A 25,680-nucleotide genomic window follows, 5' to 3' on the forward strand; every position below is an offset into this window, starting at 1 on the left:
TTGGCTGCGCGCAATCCGGAGCGAGCCCTCAATTGGCTTAGCGCACCATCGTCAGCTTGTGATATTTGTTCGTTAGTAGAGTGCGGTCACTCTAGCTGCAGTCGTCTTGAAAATTTTACTTAAGTCTGTCGGGTACGCTGTGTCGTGCGGGTGGTTCATTTTTCTGTGCGTGTGTGTGTGTGTGTGAGAGTGTAATTGGAAAAATGCAAAGATATAGATAACTTCAAAGCTGCACTTACACACAGCTACAAAGAAAAAAGAAACGCAGAGCAATTTAAATTTTGGTTCTGTAAATGCAAAATATGTGAGACGCAGACGCAGCAGCAGTGTGAAAGACGTAAGACGGGCAGACAAAGTGCATTTTAGGGCGTGTTTGTAAGCCCTAGCCAGACTCCCTCCACTTCAGTTACCCCCTGAAAGTACTGGCGCACTCAACAAATGAAACAACACAAAAAATCTATATTTTAATTGTCTCCTTAAACACATAAAAGAAGTTGAAAGAAAAAATCTGATTGGTAATTTCGCAACATCCTTGAATTTTTTCTACTCTCAATTTGCAAATTGGAGTAGCAATACAAGTGCGTGTGTGTGTGTGTGTGTTAGTGTATGGAGAGCGCATCTCGTGAAAGAAAGAAAAGAGACGACGACGCACGAAAGAAAATGTGTAGAGCAGCAAATTAAAATAAAGCAAGTGCAAATGCGATAAAAAAAATTATATATATAAGAAGAAGAAAAATTTATTGCAGCGCAGCTAAAACGAAATTGTGGAAAAAAATATAGAAAAAAATAAATAACATTGCATTTGGGGTGCATGTGATTGGAAGGATGGGCGCACAACAGGGCAAGGAGCGCGGCTCCCATTCGAGCGGTGGCGCCGGAGGCGGTACCGTTAGCTGTATTGGTGTCGGCACTAGCAGCAGTCCCGTTGCATCCGGTTCGCCGCACTGCATCAGTGGCGGCAACAGCGGCGCATCCGTTGGCGGCCTAAGCTCCAACTCCACTTTACGCAATTCTCGCATGAAATCACATCAATCTTCAGTACATGGCAGCATCAATTCGAGTGGTTCCTCGGCGCATCGCAGCGGTGGAGGTGGAGGCGGCGGCGGCTCGAGTGCGAACCACAAGGATAATCGCTGCAATCCCAGCGTCGGCTTAAATATATTTACGGAACACAATGGTATGTAACATTATGCCAGTTTATATATGGATGCATGTGTGTTGCATACAAATAAACCAACGCATACACATACGTGTATTGTACAAATGCATGATTACATACATACAACTGCACTTACAGTATGTATACACTAATATATACATAGCTTTTTACAGCTCTCTCCCTCTCTCGCTCTCTTTCCCTCTGTCGCTATGATTCTAAAGCATACTCTCATCCACTCTCTATTTCTCTGTTTCTCTCTGCCTTTCACTTGCTCCTTCTGCACTCTGTAGGCGCCGCTCTCTTCAATTGAGCCAATTTCTACTATTCATTGCTTCCGTTTTATTTAAAGAGCGGAATGTGTGCTCTTGTTGTTGTTGTTGTCATAACTGCTGTTGCCGGCATTGGCTATGGTTTTGCTTAGTGTTGTTGTTGTAATTGTTGCTGCTGCTGCTTCTCGCTTTTGTTTACAAGCGTAAACAGAATTTCGAGGCACGCGTCGAAGAAATGAGAGGAATTTGAAATTATTTTTGAGGGCGGTTTCGACTGCTGCTGATATTTCTGCTCCTTTTAACATGTCCCCCCCATAACCCTCACACCCACACCCTCACCTACACCCTTCTGCCGTTGAGCAGTGGTTGAAAGAGCAGCAGCAACAGCAGACACCACCCCACCCACCCCGACATAGAAACTAGTCGACAGGCATTTCCTGCGCTTTCCTTACGCATTTTATTTTTCTTCCTTCCTCCTTATTTGATATTCCCTTATTCCGTTGTTTGCTTTGACAAGCTGTAACATTTCCTTTTATCTCTCTCTCTTTTTTTCTTTCTCTCTCTCTCTCTCTCTCCCTCCCTCCCTCCCTCTCTCTCTCTCTCTCTCTCTCTCTCTCTCTCTCGCTCTCTGTATGGACCTCTTTTAATAGCTTTTTTATGTCCCTGTTGCTGTCCTACCACAATAGACGGGGCTGGGGCGCTACATATATTAAGCTGAATATCGAGCCAATCACCGAGCAATTGGCGTTTATACATAAGGAATTGCTAGAACCCTACAAATGTCAGACATTTGAGTAATATTTAATTTTATTAAGTAAGGTATATTCGCTGTTCAAATAGGAAAGTCTACATCTCCCAGCTAATAATTGAGCAATGCATTTGGATAACAGCGATTGGCATTGAAATTAGCTCCAATTTAAAAAATGCTTCTTTCTTTCGATTATTTGCCTCGTTTGTTGTTGTTGCGTAGCAATTTGTTTGCAATTATAATTATTTATTTATAGGATTAAATCGTTTTATGACGAGTATTACGACCGAACACTCTTCAGCTGATAAGCGATCCGTTTAATTTGTTATGCGACCGCATTGAGTCACAGATTACAATTTTCCTAGAGGCAGCTCAGTAAAAGAAACCTTTGCCGGGACTTATCAAATGCAAATCAAGATCATATAAGCAGTTTGTCTGGTCATATATTGGAGCTACAAGTTTGATAAAACCCCCGAAGAAATTTCATATATGTATATATATTTGTATATCAATAATTGAAATACTATCCACAACGCTTGCTCGCAAATTAGAACTTATATAAATGAATGTATGCATTTTTTGTGGCATCGAATAACCCTCAGCGCAAATAAAAATAAAACAAAACACGTTTCGCGCTATTTATCAGCAGTCAACTTTTTTTTTTGGCTTCTACGTGAGCTGCATACTTGCCTTTGTAGCTTTAAGTTCAGCGCCGAACAGAAAACTAACCTAAGTTTTCCCACACGAAATGAATCAAGTAAATTGCAATTGAATGCTGAAATTCACATAGAAGATGCAATATTTGATGTTGTTATTGTTGTTGTTATTACAAAATGGTGTGTGGTAGACAGATTACAAGGCAGCAACCGCAGTCGCGACCAGGTCGAATGCGACAGACCGAATGGCAGCCGCTAATTCAAAATGAAATCACACACAGAAAGAGAGAGATGCCGATCGTAAGAGAGCGAGAGAGACGGTTATAATTGTTGCCACAATAAGGCACAGTGGAACTAAAGGGCGAGAGCCCTGATTTCTTATATATGAATTGTTTTTATTTTGTATTTAGACTCTCTGTATCGAGTGGAAGGGAACCGTTAGGATAATAACGTTATATTTGTTGCTAAATATATCAACAAATTACATTTTTTGTCACACTGTGTGATAGTTGTAGGCGTTGTCTATGCACAATGGAAGCAATTCGACTAAAGCAAGAGCCGAGTTTTACGAGACGCTGTAATTAGATACGTTTTAGAGGCAATAGAGCATATAGAGGCCAATGAGGAGATATACAAATGGATATTGAATTTTGGATACCGCTGGGAAAGAAACGACGACTACCGCTTCTGCTTCAGTGGAACTGCCAATTGCAAATAGTTGAGCGTTGGGTGTGGGAAACAGCTATGCGGGAAATGGTGAAGAACATGAAGGGAGCAGAAAAGCAAGAAAGAGAAAGAGAAGGAAGGGGTGGGGAGGGGGAGAAGTAGGAGGCGTCGCTGTCTTTTCTTCGCTTTTGGCGACGCGTCGTCGTGTCTCAAAATAGCCTCGAAGTGAGTTGCAAAACTCCTTGAGTGTGCAAAGTGTTTGTCACTCTGTGTATCTGTCCCTGTCGCCCTCTTTCTCTTTGGTAATGTGAGTCGCTGGATAGATGAAGGCAGCAGGCGGGAGGAGGCGTCAATGGCCGTTGGACTGGACTCTGCTTTTTAGCTGTTTACTTGCAACATGCAAGCGGCAAATTATGAGACGAGGCAAATGAACTTTTCACATGGCTAATGGACGCCACACGCACAGCCACTAGATGTTGATATCTGTGTGTATGTATGTGTTGTGGGCACACGGCAAACAGGTGACGCGTGTGTAGTTGGTTTTGCAGTTTTCCCACTCGTTTAAAATTATGCTAATATATATAAACATTCTGCTTTAGTTATTTTCATAAAAAACGTCAGAGAAAACATAATTTAGTTGGGGCCATAGGATGTTAAGGAATTTAATACAATATTATATAAAAGAAAAATTAAATGTTATTTGAAGTCGATATCAAGAAGATTTTAGAACTAGATTATAGCTACTGGAAATGTAACAGTAAACACAATGTGATTATCTGAAGGCTATCATTAAAACAATGAGGAATGTTAAACAGCTAACAGCGCTTTAACATACAATTAACAGAGGTGCCGTGTTGCAGGCGTTACGTCTCCTTCTACTTTTTGTGACTTTGTTATATTTGCTTTTGCTTTGCAGTCGATGCAGTCGATATTCTATTATTAGCTGTCTCGTTCTCCGGCTTTTTCTTCCTCTTTTAGTTTCTTTTTATAATTTTCTTTACTTTTACTTCGACTTCGAGTCGACTTCGTCGTTGCCGCTGCCTGGCATTTCCTGGCATTTGCCAGTTCCACCAAAGTGCCACTCATCGTCATCATTATTATTGTTTTTGTTGTTTTTGTTACTGTTGCATGTCGTTTCGTTGCTTTTTTGGGGCCAAAGGGCTGTTTTCGATCAAGCTCGTAAATCCTTTCGTGCCTCGCTTTGCGTGCATTGCAATGCACTTTGATGTTATTTTTAGAGCCCAATGCCAGTCCCAGTCCGTCCCTATCTTCTGTTTATTGTATATTCACTGTTCTATGTTGCCCTACAATCCAATAAGAACACTAATTCAAGAACAACCAGCTGTGCGTACAAAGTCTAATTAGTATTTGGAACATATGTAAGAATATTAATATGTTGTCCCTGCCACTGCTTATAGCTCTCCAATCGAAAGTGTTCCAATTGGAATTTCAGTTGGACTCTAAGTGATGATTGATGTTTACAACGCTGCAATTTAGCAACATCATAATAAGTTCTCAATTTTATTTTACGACAGTTTCCTTATTTCAAGAATTTCTCTGTGATTTCTAGGACATTTTCTAAATTATTGGTTTTCGGGTTCTAAAACTTTTTTTTTTGCACTCTCAGTGGAGCGTAGCACGCGCCTACCAAAAGCCGGCCCCTCCCTGTACTCCATTTTGGGAGCAGATTTTCATTTTATGCAGTTCCGTTGGAGCGATGTGCCTCATTGAAAATTGTTTGCATAAATTAGCTGACGAAAAGAAGAGAAGAGAGAAGAAAAGAAAGAAAAATAAAATGGAATGAGACAGCCAATGGAATAGTCAAACAACATTTGTAAACAGCCCGAATTTTCAAAAAGAACTGAATATTTGTTTAGCAATAGCAGCTCAGGGGGACAACATAGAGGGCAGGACGGTGGGGCGTTGAGGTTTGGAATGCGTCAACTAATTATAAGCGCATGAAATGCTTCACTATATATATTTAACATACACAGTTGTTGTGATTATGTTTGAGGTCATAAATTTTGACGCCAGTTGATTGATTGACAGAGTGGAGAGCCACAAATAAACAAATACACTCAGCGAAAAAGACGTGAAAATGAAGGAAAAGCTGGCTGAAAAGAATAAAATATTTACATAATTGCATTGAAGAATTTTAATTTTCAGCAATTTAACTGTCAACAGATTAATAAACGATATTCGCTCAGTGTATCTACGTATAAATATACCGTTTTCATGTTTATTGAGAGGGTAGATGTGAACGAATTAAACACAATATATATTTATGTGCCGCCCCCTAAAAACAAATAAATATTTATGGAAATATATGATACATATACAGTGTATATATAGCCATTTGTGTGGGGTACACACAGAGACGCACCCCGTCACGCCCCCGCCTCCCCTTTGCTGCACACTTCCTGCACTCTTGTGCAATTGATGTGTTTATTAGGTTTAAGCAGTCGTCAGTGATCCAGTGCTTGGACGTTAACAAGCTCACAAGGTCGCGCACATTGAGCATGTGCAAAAATCAACAGCAAACTGTTTTTTGTTGTTTATTATCATGCATATATACTATATCTTCACATATACATTTTATGTACTTCGAGTGCAAATTAAGCATAAAAAAACAATCTGCAAATCGTTTCAAATGCTACAGAAACAGAATCAGAGAATCGCTTTCGCGGCAATCCAACCAGAACCAGGCAAACCTGTTCGACCACGAGGTGCACTTGTGCCGTGGAGGCTTGCCTCTCTCTCTCTCTCTCTTTTCCGTTCGCCACTTATCTCTTGGCGAACTGCATTTCTTACAGCCACAGCCAATCCATCAATGAGCGCAGAAACTGACTGCAGCAAAAATCACGTTCGTAATTGTAACAGTAATTGAGAATACAGAATTGAGAGTCGAGAATCCAGAACCGAGTTGACTTGCTTCTCAACCTCACGGCACGTCCAGCTGTTGCTGCCACAAAAGTTAACAGCTTTGGATTCACATATGTGGTATAACATAAAAGATATAGCACGATCTCTGATTGAATGTGGACGTTAACTGGGCTCAAATTGTAGTTGGTAGCAGTGTCTATTGACTGCAGTACAAGGCACCGTTCAGAAATAACATGAAACACCCCAAATTCGAATGATACATAGATGGTAAAAGTTTACATCATATAAACCCAGAATTAAGCTTCAGAGCTAATTTTGGTTATAAAACTTGACGACTTCATAAGTCACAATAAATGATATGTTCGACTATAGCGAAAGTACTTCCCTCTGTAATTGAAAATATCGATTAATAATATTATTGGCAATTGACTTTATTAGACCAACAAAAGCCTAAATAAGAAAGTTTAAAATTTCACTTAGTTTCACCGCAAAATACACAAGAAATAACATTCTTTGAGCCAAAAATAGCTTCAAATTATATGCGAAAAATAAACAAAATAAAATCAAATTAAGAAAATTGGCAAGTATTTTTGGTGTAAAAGCGAGCTCCAAAGAAAAAGCATAACAAATGCGCCCAGAAACGAAACAAACCTGTTCCCCCTCATACACACACAATGCACGGGCAGCCGAAAGTATGCACACGCACACTTATAGAGCGAGGGAACGACACGCTCTTTCTTTCTCTCCCTGTCTACGTTGCCAGCTGACCGGCGTCCGGTGGTCAGTGAACCATTGTTAGTCGGTGTGAAAACCTGTGTTGCCAGCTTACCCTATTTCAGGCTTTTCGTCCGATATATATTCTTGAACAGCGTAATGAGTTAATCCGATTTAATAATGTGTGTTTTCTGCCTAACAAATGAAAAGGACGATGAAGAACTACAGAAGATCATTGCATTTGTCTATATGAATGCAGCAGTATTCATTTGGTATTTATATTTAAGTAAAAGTAAGCTAGAATGCTTGCAGCAGAAGAGAGTGTTCCCATTGGTCAGTTAAAACTCGACTGCAACGACCCCTACCTGGCACCGGGTCTAGCATTTGAGCGCGACTTAGTGATTGAGTGAAAGTCGTCCTATATAAAGGGCATCAGTCGCCCAGGCCTGGTGGGGGTCAGTCGTGCAGTGCAGTAAAGTAAAGTGAAGTGTGTGCAAATATTTAATGATCATTCAGCTAAGCATTTAAGTCTTGAGCAAGGACTTGGAAGATATACTTAGAGAAAATACTTGGAGGCAATACCTACAATACAATACAAGGAAAGACTTATAGAAAAGACTTGGCGGAAAGTTTAAGAGAAAACACTAGCCTACTTGTTTTCATTGAAGATGAAGTCTCCTCTTGAGTTCTTTAATATTACATGCTCTTTATGACAAAGCTTAAATACCCAACTTTAGGTACATCAACAAAATTAACCAACTACAAAACAAACACCAAAAGCACTAAAAGCAGCGGCAGTTAATTTCAACTTTATAAGCTTTATAAGTTGTAGCTGTTATTTGTATACCCTCATATATACGCATATTTATTCTTGATCAGCATGACGAGCCAGGGTGACATGTAATGGCTCTTCAATTCAACTTTATATTCACATAGCACAAAACAATATATATTGTATGTATTATGATCATGATCATAATGAAAATGATGACGATGGGAGTAAAGATTATGATAATGAAAATGAATATGCAAATTTTGTTAATGATTATAGTGCTATTGTGATGATTATAATAGGTATGGGTATCTGGTAGTCATGCACTCCCATCAAGCGAAGTGTCTGGCTCGTTTTAAATATTTCTTTTGTGTTTGCATTTCTTTCTTCTTTATTTAAATAATTAATGTGAAATTTAATTCATTTAATTTCTACCTAATGGCCGAACTGGTGGCTATGTCCATGGAAATGAATTTTGGAGTTGTCGCCACTTTCAATTTTTCTCCTTTTGTTTCTGCGTTTTATGATATTTTTGCCCGGCCTTTCAGAACTTTGACTTGGATGTGTTTGTGTGTGTGTGTTTGTGTGGCGTTTATTTTACATTTATTTTTTTGGTTGTGCGACGTATGTCAATTTTTACGCCGTCTGGCCATATTTAAACGACATCCACATCCGCCGTGTCGCGCGGTCTCTGCTCGCTGTATCTTTCTTCAACTTATCCGTAGCTGGCTGGCTATTGCACTTGTTTCCCCAGAACTCAACGCTGAGTCACCAAAGACATGATATAAAGTATCTTTGAAATATGTACTTATAAATAGACACATACATATATATATATATACATTATAATGTATATATATATACATTAACATATAAACATACAAATGTACTTGGTTTGAATGCTGTATATTATATTTTATAGAGGTAGAAGTTAGCTCGCTTACACCTTGTCTGTCGGAAAATTTTGATAAATTATGCCATCAGTACCAGGAAAAATGTCAAGGAAATTAAAAAATAATACTTAATGGATATATATATTTTATAGAGCCTGAATAATTAGCTCAAAATAAAATAAAATAAAATATTTAAAAAATTTTCACAATGTGTAAAAAATAAACAGAATCCTCTAAATATTTATAATATCATCTTCTGGCACATCCCAAAATAATTAACTGTTACTTCTTTATTTCCATCCCAAGCCAATTTTTGCTGCTTTTGTTACATTTCATAATTGACATAAATTATTTGCCCTTCAACTCCATAATAGCTCAATAACTATCAATTTGGACAAAAACTTTTTGAGTTGGGTCGCCTGTCACAAAAATCGAAAGTTCAGAAAAATAATTGCCCGCTTGAAGTTACCACATTTTCTAGCGCTGCCAGCCTTTTTGAAGTTCAAATTTCGATATCAAAGTTTGGTATAAAACGCCATGGACACACACCCATACATACATACACACCCAGCAACCAATTTTAATCTATGTACTGACACGATATTTTTAAACGTTATTCGTATTATTGCAAAGTGTGCAATAAAATTTGATTATCTCTGCCCTTTGAGGACTGTCGGGCAAATGGTTTATATATATATATATATACATATTTATTTGGAGAAAGAGAAAGAAAGATACAGCCCATTTAGTGTAATTATATACGCTTCTTCATATTTTATCGTTGTGTCATTGTCAATGGCGGCGCTTGCGCATTGTTATTCGTTGTTTTTACAAATTTTTATATAATCGACCGAGAGAAAAGCCGTTAGCTGGAAAAACTCTATGTACTAAAATATAAACAAAAACCGGAATCAGACAAGTTCCGCTTCGTCGCATCTAACGTCCATTTATAAAGCTAATTGCGCTACATGACAGACATCGCAGCCATAATTATATGAGCCAACCAGCATTTTGATTAGAATGACGCACATTAATAAAGCTCAACTGGGCTTTAACTTCACTTTAAAGCCTATACTCCCAAAACTCAAAGAGGAAGTCTTAATACACACACAACCTTACGAGTCTCTCTTATATAATATCGAATTTAATATACATAATTTTTTTCGTGCAATTACGCACTTTGCAATTCTCCCTCTCCCCTCGTATTCTGATTCGACATTATTATTCATTTTCATGGCAAATGATTTTATGGCTATTTGCTCTGCTCTTTCGGCTTTAGCGCTTTTCGGCATTCAGCATCAGTCGAGCGTAGCGAAAAGAAAAGCTTCGAAGCGATCTTCATTTGGAAATCGAAACAACTTTTGATTTCAACGAGTGCAAAATGGACTGAATGACTGACTGATTGACGATCAATCAGTCTACTATAAAATGAAATGAAATCTGTCCAAGGAGAAAGTTAGCATATTTTTGCTATTTCCACGCATTTTGCACCTGCTAAAAAGTTGAACGAACTTGTTAAAAACTTATTAAAACAGCTGGTAGCAAACTGATCTTGTCTGCAGAGTAAATGTTTAATATGAAATATTCTGATAATAAAAGGCAAATCTAGATCATATACGTTAATGGCCTTGATCTGATAAGAAATGCTTTCAGCTGGCCTTTTGGCTTCATTTCAGCTTTCCATTTGCATAAATATGATAAATTATCTTGTAAAAGATGCACAAACAAAAGAGCCACAAGTCGTCTTTATCTCATCCACCCACACATACTCCTCACTTGCCATGAAACTGACCTCAAAAAAGCAAAGCAGAGACAACTATTCACAATAGCTATATAACAGTCACAACAATTGAAGCCCAAAGAGAAGAACCCACGGATTTGTTGTTTTGTTATCTTTTCCCATACTTTAAATGAGGAACCGAAGCTATTGTCATAATAGTATATCTATATATACTTCCCCCTACATTTGGTTTTTGTTCCCTTTCTAACAGACGACGAGTCGTATGGGTCTTTCCTTCATATTTGCTTATCTTTAAAAATTTTATGGTCAAACGCTTTTTATCTCCTCTTAAATTTATTATCTGTAAAATGCGCCCACGCGAATTTAGATTCGAATGAGAATTTCTGTTGTGAATGAGTGAATGTGAATGTTTAATTCATGACAGAACAATAACAACAACCACAATAGTAAAATGAAAATATGAATAAGTAAAAAGAAAAATTGTTGAAAAATACTTGACAAATGCCACGCACTCGATGCCTGCATAAACAATAAGTTATAAAAAGTGTAAACAAACCAACCGATGGGAGTGAACAGAGACAAAAGAAAAGCAAGAAAAAACGAGAATAACGAAGCACAGACAAAAAAAATATGAATGTCATGAGGCTAGAACATGGAAAGCAATGCACAGTGGGGCCAGTGTATTATGAATATTACGTAGATAAATGAGCATTGAACGAAATTGAATAACTTTTTCGAATTTACATATGTAATTTTATTTTATTGCATTAACTTAATTGTGTTTAGTTCTAATAGAATATTATTTTAATTTAAACGCGTTTTAAACTCTTGCTCCACTGTGATGAGTCATTGAAATGCTGTTTGCTTGACCAACGCGTCGTATACATGCTGTCCTCGCTCTTTCTGTCTCTCATACACACATTTTGTAGCACAGTGCTGCTTCTATGAATCAGCCTGGCAGACAATAACAACGAATTATTATCAAATAGCAAAAACAATACCTACATATATGCATGCCAATGTTTCATTTATACATTTTTGTTTTTATTCTCTTGACGGCCGACCTGTCCGCCGCGTCTGCCGCGACGTCAGCCAAGTCGACAATTAAAAGCCCATTTCATTCACAGCACACAAATGTTCGGCGACTGGTCGGTGGCCGACAGGCGGACACGTGATGTGAGTGCAGGCTTTATGAGTCTGATGTCTGTCTAGGGGATAAGCACGTTTTCCTTCCTTACGATTACCTTGACCGCACACCTGGATGGGAGCCAAAAGAATATTTAAAAGGCTATCAAAACAAATGTATACATCCGACAAAGTAAAAATTATTGCTGATATTATTATAAATATAAATATAGATATGAATGTGCAAACGCTTGGGCTAGAAAATGGGTGGGTGAAAAGCGAGGTGAAAATTTATATAATCTGAAATAGATGAAATAGAGATGGAGATATATAAAGAACGGACAAAATGTTCCAAGATATTTATTATCATGAAATTTACAAGAGGCGAACGATATATTCTTAATTCGAATTATAAGTGAAGAACTTTTTGCTTTTTCCCCCAAGCACGTGCCTCTATGTAAATATATACATTATAAGCAGTAGAGGCAGATGAAGTGACCTTTTACTACATATGCACAGCTATAGCTATTAAATGCAATGGCTTTTAGGTCACAGCAGCTGGGTGCATACTGAGGTGACCTTTAAAATTACTTTCGAATAGTTGGTATGAATAGGCGCATGTGACGTCATTTGCCCCACCTTTCTCTGCCTTTCTCTCCAGCAACACATCGACCTCCCCCCGTCCCTTTCTTTTATTGTGCATTCAATGGTTTCTGCACACAAAAGCCGAGTGCATAAAAGTGTAATTAGGAGGATTTGTTGATGTTCTGCTCTGCTCTGCTATATTGGGAAGCTGCCTTTTCAATGCCAACAATTGCCAGACTCTTGGGCAAGGACACGCTGCTATAGATGTTGCCAAGTAACCGAACCTCGACCAGCATGTGTCACATGCAATCGATAGAGGAAACAATTTCTTCCATACAATTTCTAGTACCAGCCTCCAGTTGCCAGTTGCCTTCTCATCTGCTTACCCTCTATCGCTGGCTGGCATTCAATTAATTTGCACTCCCAGTAATATATATATATCTATATAATGAGGGTTTCTGCCATGTGCATTTTTTTTTGTTTTTGGGGTAAAGTTTTTCCATTATTGATTTATTTTGTGACTGGCTCTTTAAATATATGTACTCATTGCACACACTTGATTTTCATCTGCTGCTCTGCACAACATATGGCACTCTCTTCGTCTGTCAGTGTGTATGTGTACACACACAGACACATAGAAAGGGGGCGTGGCAGCGCTTGACGTTGCGCCTGCGGCGCTGCGTCACAAAGCAACAGAAATGAAACGCATATTTCACTTTAAGGACACGGCAACGAGACCAGGACTAGCCTTGAGTGGAATCCTTACAAAAGTGGTAAAAATTTGCCAGCGACTTCAGTCGAGTCACAGTACTCACTGCCAAGGGTGGATTTTTCGCTAAGTGCGGGCACACAGACAGCCCTCTACCCTAACCCATTCCCACATCTCGATGCTCTACCCGAGGCAGAGGGACCTCGTCCCATTCAAATGTTTTTCTTTGTTTCTGCCATCTTCTTTCTCTCTCTCCCCCTCTCGCCTTTGTATTTCGAATTTACTTAACGTTTTTTACTTTAACAGCATTTCAGTTGATTCGTATTCATTTTCTCTGTTTTCGCCATTCGCTTTACCTTTTCGCACTTTGTTGGTTTTCTGTTTGGCCTCCAGGTGAGGTACTTACCTTTGCATATATGTATATGCATATACAAATTGAGTTCCTTTACATTCTCGACATTATGTCCGAGTGTCAGTTACTTAGCATGCGATGTCAAATTGAAAAATGAACTTGGAATCGCAAGTAGCCCCCGGGTAAAAATTCTGTGAAATTGTCATTATTCGCTCCCTAGATAACCATATGGCATTGGCCTTACATAAGGACGAATGTATTGCGTAGTTGCTACTGACTGAGAATGTATGTGTGCTGAATGCTAACTTTGTCTCAGAACGTATCTTATGTGAAATTTGAAATTCAAGAATTAAGTTAATTAAAGAAACTAGGATTACGACTAATTTAACTTAATTAAAGACACGTTAATGGCATTGGCCTTACATAGAAATCAGAGCAAATTATATTTTGCAATCCTTCTTCCATACAACACAACGGAAGCCAGAGAAATGACTAATTAAATGTAAACCGTAAAAGTTGATTACTGTTGACTGTGTTGGCCCTAACTGAACTTAAATGGTCAAAAGGGGCTGCCTGACTACCTGGCTCAAGGCAAAAATCCGAATGAAATCGGACAAGCGAAGCAGAAGCCAGACGGAACGAGAACGTGAAGAGAACGAGAGTCCAGCTAAAAGTCAGAGACAGAGACAGAGCCAAAGCCAAACCCAAAGCAGGGCACGACACAAAAGCCCTTGAGCAGGGCGTCAAAAATGGGGGCGGGGCATGAAGAGATGTGCATTTACAAAAAGAAAAGTTTCAGCTGGAAACTGAAAACTGAAAACTGAAAACTAAAACAAAACTATATCGAGAAACGTGCACGAATGCAAAAGCTACAAATGAGCTAAGGGCCAAACACAAATACAAACACGAATACGAATGAATGATGCAAAAGTGAATGAATGAAAAAGCGAGCTGTGAAGCGGCTAATGAATGAATGAATGACAATGTGACTAATGGCACAACGGACGCTCTTGAGTGAATTATTGAATGAAAGAGACATTTCGCTCAAATAAATCAGTCACAGAAGGCGAAAGAGGCACGGAAGAGCTAGACGCGAGACTGTAATAAATGGCAAATGCATCAATTTTACTGCGAGTGGGCAAAGTAGCGCCAGGGCGTGGCATCAGTTAAGAGTTATTTAATATTATCTAAAAATAAATTTGTATAATACGAGACTGAGACTTAAATCGTTTGTATTTCCCTCAATTCACTATCAATAAAATCTTATTGAAGTGTCCTTTGTATCTGGTGCTTTTATTGGGGGCTTACCGTATCTACTATGTACATATATATATTTCTACTATATTCATTTCTACTATATACAAAGATTCAATTCAACTTGTAGCATCCCTTCATTGTATCTCAAGCCAATATCGCTTAGGCCCATTGAATCTAGCTCTAAGATAATATATCTAAGATATTATGCAGCAAGTACTTATAGTACTTATAGATTTGGGGCATGTCTAAAGTCTCCATTAGACGTTAGATGGCAATGCACTTGCATATTGTTGCTTACGAGAGCAAAAGCTGATGTCAGATTAGCCACAGCCGCTAAGAGAGGCAACTCCCATCACCCACTCTAACTGTGATTAGCTGTGCGTCATTTCACAAAATCTGAGTGTAAGTCGTAACTCTCTCTATGCTCCAATTCCCGCTAATGACTTGCATTCGTTACTAGTCGCAAGTCTTTGGAGCTGCCGCATTTGTGCGACGTTGTCTTTGGATGGAGGCATCTCTGCTGGAGAGTTCGTTGGCCTCAATTCATGTTGGCAACACACTTTAAATCACATTTGACGAGGGCGAAGCAACTATTTTGTCAAAAGTCTGGAGAGGAATGATGAGAGGGGCAACGGTGGGGGTCGTTGTCGCGTAATATCTCCAGTGGTTGAGCTTTAAAAATTGCTTGCGCATCCGTCAAATGCTTTTCTTATGCTCCATTCAAGATTACAGCATTTAACATTGTTGCTTGTTTGTTTGCTGTTTGCTGTTATTGTTGTTGTTGGTAGCATGTTTGTGGCCGAGGCTCTAATTGGCCTTCAGCATTGCCTTTGGCTCTGACTTTCTGCTAGAGCTCTTTATATACACTAAGCATTCTTCACTGTCTTTTTTATGGTTAGCCGCTTTGATGTCATTCTAACTGTAAATAGATTTATGTCTATATATATTATATATATATTTATTTTCAAATATACATATATATAATCTCAAACTTTTATTTTCGGCAGCCTTTCACAAATATCATCCAAACCATTGTACAAAGTCCATTGAAAAGTAGAATAAAAAAAAAACAAGCATTAAATAAAATAGTTTTAAATTAAGTTTTGATTCTTTCGTTGAACGCTTTTGTTCACTGAACTACGAGCTTCATTCTCATTCTCTCTCTATTTTCTACAGGTACCAAGCACAGATCTTTTCGCGGCCATCCCGGCAAATATCACATGAATTTAGGTAACAACAAATTTAAACGTAGTGTCATTGTTAATAATTATAGATTGAACTTGATTGAAAATTTTATGTATAATGCATGATTTACAATTTTCTTAGGGGATTTGCTACATACCTAGCGACATCCAATTGGAGTCATAAAATTCATAAAGAAACTATTAAGAGAGTAAAGACTCCATAATTTCCAATTTTATGGCCACAGATCGAAATAATTCATGAAATACCTAAATAAACTGCTTAGTTTATAATTTATATCTTACTATAGATAGACTATATAGATAATCTATAAATGAAAACCTTCTCGAAATAAAATTACTATTATAGGTTAGTGCAAGACAGAAAAGTTCTTTGACTCAGGTCTTAAAACCTTTATATATTCTTTTTAAGACTAGCAATATTTTTCATTCTGCAATTACCTCAACTCCAAATTCTTAGAAACTTTTGCTCTTAAGAAAAATCTCTTCTGAGTCAACTTATTCTGGCTGTGCGTTGATTATGCATAAATATATATAAATCAGCGACCCGATTCCATTATAGTACGCGTGACTCAGCAGAGCCTATTCGAAACGTACGCTTATGTATACGTACGTATATTTATTTAAATATGTTTATTTGATTGAACATATGGTTATCGAGAGAGAGGGAGAGAAAGAGAGTGAGAGTGGGACACAGGCTTAACTCTAATGCATTGACCAGACTCGTCGCATCAGCCGCGCTTCGATGCGCTCTGATTTAGCAGACCACCGGGCTAAGTCCCGATCCCCGCGCCTTCTGCAGAGGTCTCTAAGCTTCCGCTCTCTGGCATACGTAGATATGACCAGTCTACCTATTGCTATTAATATTTCCTGCCTCGCGCGCATAAATTAACAATTGAAAAGGAAAGACAACGCGTTGACTGAAAACAGACAGGGTACCGAGAGATTTGGGAACCCATTTCAAATATTTGTATTCTGCTTTATTATTTGGGTTTTATGGCTCTCAGAGTCAGAGTCGCAGCGCACCCACATTCGAGACTAATTTGAAGCGGCTGTCGAGTGTGGGGAAATATGAGTGGAAAATGGGGAAAGCCAGTTGCTTACTTGAGCAGGTAGAGGGGGAGAAGTGGGCCAAGCGCTCACCCAGAATCTGAGTGCCAGCGGAAGTAGCTGCTTAATAAAAAAAAATTAAATAAAATAAAAAAGAATTAAAATGAAACTCTCAATTATTTCATTGTGTGATGCTGTGAAATGGAGAAAAGATCACTGTGCGGATAAACTAGAGTTGAAATACTCTAAAACACTTGAGTTACCTTAGATATACAGTTTTCAAGCTAAAATATTTTGTCGTTTCATGCAATCTATAGGGTATCAAAGGCATAAGAATGCACTCATATGCTAATAGACATAACCATATATAAATATATATATATGCAGTTCATAAGCATAGAATCATGAATTGCCAACTTCAGCTTAAAGCTGAAATGGCTTTTAGCTAGCGAAACCGTGGTGTTTCGTATCCGATAGATACAGATATAGTTCCATATACACAGATGCAGATACATATACAAGTGCACACACAGATACACAATTCGGTGCAATCTGATAGAAATTCTCCCACAATAAAAGTGATGTCGAGTGGGACGGTTATTTATGCTGTTTTTTCCTGTTGGCAGCAATGTTTTGCTGTAATTTTGTATGCCGTTCTATGCATAATTTATTTTTTCAATGAAAGAGAGTTAAAGGCATCCAATCTCTCGCCCATCTCGAGGTAATGCCCGCATTCCTGTGTGTGTGAAAAACGGGTTTGCCTTGCCAGCCGGTGAGCAGTGAGCTCTAGCAAGCGAGTTGCAATCACATTGTTTCGTGACCAGGCAGATTGATTAAACGTTCACTCACCTTCTATTCTCTCCCCCTCTCTTTCTGTTCGTTATGTTGCAGAGGCGCTGCTCCAATCGCGTCCATTGCCACACATTCCAGCCAGCACAGCGGCCGCTCTGTTAGCAGATGCCGCCGAGCTGCAGAGCCAGGACTCTCCAGTGCTTACCTCACTAGGTGGAGTGCACAGTTCGGCAACGTCTGTGTTCGAGTCGGCCCATCGCTGGACTTCCAAGGAGAATCTGCTGGCGCCTGGACCCGAAGAGGATGATCCGCAACTGTTTGTAGCGCTCTATGACTTCCAAGCGGGCGGCGAGAATCAGCTGAGCCTCAAGAAAGGGGAGCAGGTGCGCATTCTCAGCTACAACAAGTCCGGCGAGTGGTGCGAAGCTCACTCCGATTCCGGCAATGTGGGCTGGGTGCCCTCCAACTATGTGACGCCTCTCAACTCACTCGAGAAGCACTCTTGGTACCACGGACCCATCTCACGAAACGCGGCTGAGTACTTGCTCAGCTCAGGAATTAATGGGAGCTTCCTGGTTCGAGAGAGCGAAAGTTCACCTGGACAGCGAAGCATTAGTTTAAGGTATACCAAATAGATTCTTAGTTCTCACTCCAGAACAACTAATCTCGATTAATATTCTTTTAGATATGAGGGCCGCGTCTACCATTATCGCATCTCTGAAGACCCGGATGGCAAAGTCTTTGTCACACAGGAGGCCAAATTCAACACGCTCGCCGAGTTAGTGCATCATCACAGTGTACCACATGAGGGGCACGGCTTGATAACCCCACTGCTCTATCCAGCACCCAAGCAGAACAAACCTACAGTCTTTCCATTGAGTCCCGAGCCAGATGAATGGGAAATATGTCGCACAGACATCATGATGAAGCACAAGCTGGGCGGTGGCCAATATGGAGAGGTATACGAGGCGGTGTGGAAACGCTATGGCAACACAGTGGCCGTCAAAACGCTCAAGGAGGATACGATGGCGCTAAAAGATTTCCTCGAAGAGGCAGCCATCATGAAGGAGATGAAACATCCAAATCTCGTACAGCTAATCGGTGGGAAACTGGCAATCCATGCAGCCGTTGCTTATCTACAACTTAGGCTCATTTGATCTCTTTCCTTCCAGGTGTCTGCACTCGTGAGCCACCCTTCTACATCATCACAGAGTTTATGTCGCATGGCAATCTCCTGGACTTCTTGCGCTCGGCAGGCAGGGAGACCTTGGATGCGGTAGCCCTGCTCTATATGGCCACCCAAATAGCATCTGGCATGAGCTATCTAGAATCCCGCAACTATATCCATCGGGATTTGGCGGCTCGCAACTGCCTGGTGGGCGACAACAAACTCGTCAAGGTAGCCGACTTTGGGCTAGCGCGCCTAATGCGCGATGATACGTATACGGCGCATGCGGGCGCCAAATTTCCCATCAAGTGGACCGCCCCAGAGGGATTGGCGTACAATAAGTTTAGCACCAAGTCGGATGTGTGGGCCTTTGGTGTGCTGCTATGGGAGATAGCGACTTACGGCATGTCGCCATACCCAGGCATTGATCTCACCGATGTATACCATAAGCTGGAGAAGGGCTATCGTATGGAGCGACCGCCGGGCTGTCCGCCGGAGGTGTACGATCTAATGCGCCAGTGCTGGCTGTGGGATGCAACGGAGCGGCCCACATTCAAGAGAATACACCATGCGCTGGAGCATATGTTTCAGGTGGGTGACGGTGACGGTGATGTCGAATTCGAGGTGTGGGATGATGATGATGATGACCTCGATGATATCGATGATGATTACGATGGCGACAATGACGACAATGATGACGACAATGGCATTGAGCTTTGATTTCAATTGGTGTCTGTATCACCATCGTCGCTCATGGAATGCCAGCGCAACCAATGTGATAGTCTCGCAATCATCAGTAGTGATAATCGCAATAATGATCCACGTGCTGCACGTCTCTCCTTCTTCGCTCCGCAGGAATCGTCCATCACCGAAGCGGTAGAGAAACAGCTCAACGCCACAGCGACAGCCAGCGGCGGCTCTGGCTCCAACTCCGGTTCCATTTCCGCAGCAGCGGCTGGTGTAGCGCCCCCAACAGCGACGGCCAGTGCATCCTCCTCAGCGTCCGCTTCACTCAGTCTGACGCCACAAATGGTCAAGAAAAGTCTGGCCAATGTTGACCAACAGCAGCAGCAGCAGCAGCAACTGGCCAGCACACCCATGTCAGGTGAATCATTGTTGTCCACGATTAAAACGAACTCAGACTGATTTCATATCACACTCTCACACAGAAACTGGCTCCACATCCACCAAGCTGAGCACCTTCTCTAGCCAAGGCAAGGGCAATGTGCAAATGCGTCGCACCACTAACAAACAGGGCAAACAGGCGCCAGCACCACCAAAGCGGACCAGGTAAGCCCAAGCAGAGCATATCAAGTATTATAAAAAGGTATTTATTCATGGTATCGTTTTTCACTTAGCTTGCTCTCCAGCAGCCGGGATTCCACATATCGCGAGGAGGATGCACGCAATTTGATCGACGAGCTCAATACGAATGGTAGTAGTAGAAACTTCCACTCCAACAACATTTTAAGCCAGACCCTATGTAGAAATTTTAAAACCCAAATTCCAACCCAGACACAAATACGTACACAAAAACAACAACAGCTACAACAACAACAGAAAGAACAATTATTACAATCACCTATACTACAACAACAAACATATTCAATTAAAAAATCATCCTCCTGCAGTAGTTTCCTTTACGACATCCTATTTCGAGGTATTTGTCAATGGAGTAAGAATTCCTATTTACAATTTATGTTACGTTTTAATTGGTTTGTGTTGCACAAGGAACAAACATTTATTTTTTTTTTCTGTTTGTATTATGTATTATATTTTCTATTTGTCCTTCATAATTGCCAATTCATTATGACAAACTATTTAAAATAGGACAAAGTTATTTGCCGTACACGAATGGTTGAATTTTAAATTGTTTTCATAATGAGTACGTTTCCACATTAATACTAAATTTGATTGTTTCTTTAGTTTAAAATATTTACAACTGGAATCTTTGTCTTTATGCTCTATATGAATCGAATATAATATATCTAAATTAATGAATATTTGTCTTAATGTTATAAAGTCAACTTATTTTTCACAATATTCTATTCCATTCCGTCTGTCCGTTAGAAATAATCTACCCATAACATATACTAAAGGAGTCCAATTTTGTTATAATAACTCAATTAGATTCGCTTAAAATTTTATTGCAACTATTTGTAGACATTATAATTAATACAGAGTTCACTGTCTATGTCTAGACCTTGGCGATTCCACTGTAAATACATTAAAAAAATGTTTTTTTTCCTATACTCTTTATAACTATTCTTAATTTACATTTTGGTGTTTTTTTTTTTTTTTTAGTTATAATTTGCTTTATATTTAATTCTTTTATCTCTTTACTATTCATTGGTTTGTGTAGTGCTTTTAAATTATGTTTTGTTTTGTTTTGATCTGATTTGGTGTTGATAAATATCGAACCAACAAATGGGTTTGTCGACATGTCCACAGGTCTCCGCACTGGCTAATCCATCCCATTCCATACCCCAAGCACGAGCATGTAGTTCGCCTTTAAATTTCGTTTATGTAATAAAGATCTCTGTGGTTGCAGGTCTCACACGTGACATCAATAACTTGACGCAGCGATATGACTCGGAAGCAGACACGGCAGCTGATCCGGATACGGATGCCACTGGCGATAGCATCGAGCAAAGTTTGACTACAATTACACCGCCTAATAAGATGCAGCACTCACTGCATGCTGGTGTCTCGAATCTGACAGGGGGAATCGGTCCACGATCCTCACAACAGCACAGCTCATTCAAACGTCCGGTGATGGGCAATCGCGGCCTGGAGACACGTCAAAGCAAGCGCTCTCAGCAGCCCGCACCGATCAACGTGACCACCAATGGCAATGCCAGCACACCGGTGCTACCTGCTCACCCCATCACGGTGGGTGCTTTGGAGGTTATGAATGTTAAGCGGGTTGTCAATCGCTATGGAACCTTGCCCAAGGGGGCACGTATAGGTGCCTTCCTGGACAGCCTAGAAGACAGCAGCAGCAGCAATAGCAGTGGCGCCGGGACGGGCTCTGAGGCACCAGTCAATGGACATACCACTCCAGCAGCAAACACAGCAGCTGCAGCAACAGGTCGTGCGCAACCCGCTGTGCCCGCCATGCCAACAGCGACTAGCAAGGCGCAACAGGTACCACAACAGATGATTCGAAGCAATTCCTCTGGCGGCGTGACTATGCAGAACAATGCAGCGGCCAGTTTGAATAAGCTGCAACGACATCGCACCACAACAGAGGGTACCATGATGACCTTCTCCTCGTTCCGTGCTGCTGGCAGCAGCAGTTCGCCTAAGCGTAGTGGCATTACACAGCCGGCGCTGGCTAATCTGGAGTTTCCACCGCCGCCGTTGGAGGAATTCGAAGCATTGCCGCCACCACCGCCACCGCCAGCACCTGAGAGCGCCGTCCAGGCCATACAACAGCATCTGCATGCTCAGCACAGCAGCAGCAACGATGTTAGCAATACGGCGCCCAGCGTCGAGGAGGCCAGCTCCCGGTTTGGTGTCTCGCTCCGCAAACGTGAACCCTCCACGGATTCGTGCAGTTCGCTGGGCACACCACCCGAGGCGTCAGTATCAGCAGCAACAGCAGCAGCCGAAGAAAAGAGTCTGAATCTTAAAGAGAAACTCATCACAGAAATCAAATCAGCGGGCAAGCCATCCGATCCATCTATAGGCTATACCAATGGCGGTACCCCAGTCGTTGTGGATCCTGTTGCCCAATTGGTTACCGAGCTGGCCGAGAGCATGAATCTGCCGAAGCCCTCAAAACTGACTAATGGCAATTGCAGCACCAATACCAACAACAGCAACACCAACAGCAACAACAACAACTTCAAGGCGCAATTGAAGAAAGTAGAGCCAAAAAAATTGAATACGCCCATTCCGAAGTCTGATCAGCCCACAAACATAATAGACTTCAAGGCGCATCTACGCAAAGTGGACAAAGTGGAGCAGCAACAGCCCAAGGAGCAAAGTCTTCAGCAACAACAGCAACAATCGCCAAACGCCAATTGCAATACAGCGCGCAGGGATGAAACCAAAAAGTTTAGTGCCGCGAATCAAAAGACTGAAATCAAAATCGATGTTAGCAACTCCAATGCGGACACGGATGGAGGCGATACGGGCACAGGCACAGGCACGGGCAACAGCTCAGACGGTGGCAAGCGACGCAGCACAGGTAGTATTAATAGTTTAAAAAAACTTTGGGAGCAGCCTAGTGGCGACTATGCCAGCACAACAATCCCACAGACCATGGCAACGAGCAATGGTGGCGGCGCCAGTGCCCAATTGTCGCCTAAATATGGCTTCAAAGCAATACAGCAGCCGTTGGGTAATCTTACTGGGAATAGCAAAGTGTTTGGTAATAAGCCGCCGCCAGCGGCACCACCACCACCGCCCCCAATTAGCAGCACTCCAAGCACCACAGCACAGTCCAAGCCAGCAGTAGCTGCCACAACCAAATTAGCAACCACAGCAATAAAAACATCTCTTTCAACGCAACTCTTCACAGATGCCGAAGGCAGCAGCAGCAATGAGGAGCAGCACCAGCAGACAGGTGATCAAGCGGAGCTGATGACGCAGTCGCTCTATAGCGATCAGTACAACAACTCCAACGCCAACTCCTCGAATCAGCAGTCGCCTCTACCGAGCAATGCCAACAACAAGCTCAACACCTCTTCCAGCAATAGTCAGAATAAGCCTGCCGTGCCGCACAAGCCCACCAAGTTGACTATCTATGCCACGCCCATAGCCAAAATCGCTGGGATCGGTGTCGACGGCGACAACATCAATTCGACGCAAATCTCTAGGGAAAGCATTTTGGAGCTGGTGACATTACTGGAGGGCTCACTGAAGCATCCAGTGAATTCAATCTCTGCATCGCAGTGGCTGCAGCTCAGTGATAAGTTGAATATCCTCCAAAACTCATGCGTGGTCTTTGCGGAGAACCAGTCGATGCCACCGCACTCGAAGTTCCATTTTCGCGAGCTTGTAACCCGAGTGGAGACGCAGTCGCAGCATCTGCGCACTGCCGGCAGCAAAAATGTGCAGGATAATGAGCGATTGGTTGGCGAGGTGGGTCAATCGCTCAAACAGATCTCGAATGCGCTGCATAGGTAAATGATAAGAACGGGGATGGACGCACAGCAGAGCGGTGTTGCACCAGCTGACAACAACGGCGCCGGCATATGGCTAGATGCCGAAGGCAACTTTATCAAGCGCAAGCAGCAGCCCCACTGAGAAAATATACATATAAATATGTATCGATATCCATATACATATGTATGTATTAGAAGCACACATTGCTCCCACCATCCCCATCACCCACTTCCAGCGAAGGCGGACGACAGAAGACAACGAACTGGAAACGGATTAAACGATAGCATAACTACAACTTGAAAGCCCAGCGATGAAGCTCAGCAACAGAGAAACAGCAACATTACAAAAAAAAAATGCAACTATAATTAATAATTAATATATACATATACTATATAGTAGTTGGTAGCATGTAGTACCAACTGCAGTAGTATTTAGTAGTCTTAGCGATTATACATATATCTAGTCATATATCTGATGCATCTGCTTATATCCAGAGATAAACAGAGAGAGAAGGAGAGATAGAGAGAGCGGGCTTCGAAACTGAGTTGCAAAGCAAATTTTTCTATATAATTACGTCTTCTACTATTTTCTTTGATTTCAATTGTGAATAATCTTTACATATTACACATTACTCACGTTATTCTTTTGGCCACTTTTCAATTAAGCTTAAGCTTTGTTCTAATTAATATTGGAAGACATATACCTAAGTGCATATAGAGAAGGTTGGTAATGCCAACATATTGATCAATATAAATATATAAAAATTAGTAATTACAATGCACACACATATATATGTGTATATATATATATATATATATATATATATATATATATATATATATATATGCTAGTCGATAAAAGTGTTTTTAGTATCCCTATACTAGATATACATATATATATTATATGTCGTGCGATGTCCGTTCTAAGCAGGAAAACTCAATCTACAACGTTTAGAATTTTCTTCGTCTTTTTAGTACTCGTAATACCTTCGTATATATATTGATCTATGTGTACTACTTGGCATCAATTTAAACAGTAGCAAAGCCCAAAGATATTATTAACGACTTCTCAATAGAAAAAAGAAAAATTTTTAAAAATATATATACATATATATATAAATATATATAATAGTTGCAAAAGACTAAAACTTATTATTATTACGTTGAACAATGCAAGGTAAAAATAAATATAAACAGGTGGCAAACGCTTTTTAAACACATACTTATACACAAAAACAAATTGTAATTATTATCTGATATTTTATGGATTTTAAACTACTTTTATACGTAAAAATACACACATACAAACACAATTACACGAAAAAAACCAAATAAATATTCATTTCATATACATAGCTTCGGATCAACATTAGGGCGGGTCATATAACATATAAAATTGGCATACATATTATATATAGATGTGCAAAACAAAACCTTTTACCAAACAAAATATCTCCCCCTAAATAACAGACAAAGACAATGTGCATTCAAAACATATATTTATATATAAATATAAATACTATATTTCTGTAACTTCTATAAAATCTGTGCGTCTGAAAGCGCTTAGATATACTCTAAATATATATAGATACATATACAATATTTAAAAAGAATCGGATCAAAAATACTTCAAAGAGAAATAAAATGATATGCAAAACTAAATGCGTTCTACACGTTTTAGCTACTCAAGAAAATTCATATTTGGCCAGGTAATTATTATTATTTTGAAAAACAATTTTAGTACATTCTGTTTATACTAAAAGTCATACTCTTCCATTAGATTTACTTCTGACGAAAGCTGAAATTTGAATTTAAAGCTTTTGGC

At 40.3% G+C, this 25,680-nt stretch overlaps 1 protein-coding gene across 5 annotated transcripts; it reads left to right on the forward strand.

Annotated features, from left to right (window-relative positions):
- Positions 1-82: 82 nt before the first annotated feature.
- LOC6586371 (tyrosine-protein kinase Abl) lies at positions 83-24,995 on the forward strand. 5 transcript variants are annotated; one of them, XM_044009897.1, is made up of 10 exons: positions 84-1,177; positions 15,706-15,759; positions 17,673-18,195; positions 18,259-18,674; positions 18,746-19,332; positions 19,597-19,846; positions 19,911-20,031; positions 20,100-20,401; positions 21,293-22,936; positions 23,270-24,995. In XM_044009897.1, exons 1-10 carry the CDS (start codon positions 826-828, stop codon positions 23,875-23,877), a joined length of 4,857 nt encoding a protein of 1,618 aa, XP_043865832.1. In that variant the 5' UTR covers positions 84-825; the 3' UTR covers positions 23,878-24,995. The 5 variants fall into 5 exon arrangements, with proteins under 5 accessions (XP_043865828.1, XP_043865829.1, XP_043865832.1 ...); XM_044009893.1 differs by having other exon boundaries at positions 83-1,177; positions 21,293-24,995; XM_044009895.1 differs by having other exon boundaries at positions 20,100-20,176; positions 21,293-24,995.
- Positions 24,996-25,680: the final 685 nt, after the last annotated feature.

This window comes from Drosophila mojavensis, unplaced genomic scaffold (genome assembly GCF_018153725.1).
Source record: "Drosophila mojavensis isolate 15081-1352.22 unplaced genomic scaffold, ASM1815372v1 contig_74, whole genome shotgun sequence".
In the NCBI taxonomy this organism is placed as follows: Eukaryota; Metazoa; Arthropoda; class Insecta; order Diptera; family Drosophilidae; genus Drosophila; species Drosophila mojavensis.

Bases quoted from the DNA above. Each gene is read 5' to 3' on its own strand.
- LOC6586371 (XM_044009893.1), top strand. From the start codon at position 826: ATGGGCGCACAACAGGGCAAGGAGCGCGGCTCCCATTCGAGCGGTGGC. The intron at 18,675-18,745 runs GTGGGAAACTGG...CTTTCCTTCCAG, and splicing joins AAATCTCGTACAGCTAATCG to GTGTCTGCACTCGTGAGCCA. The intron at 20,402-21,292 runs GTATTTGTCAAT...CTGTGGTTGCAG, and splicing joins TTACGACATCCTATTTCGAG to GTCTCACACGTGACATCAAT.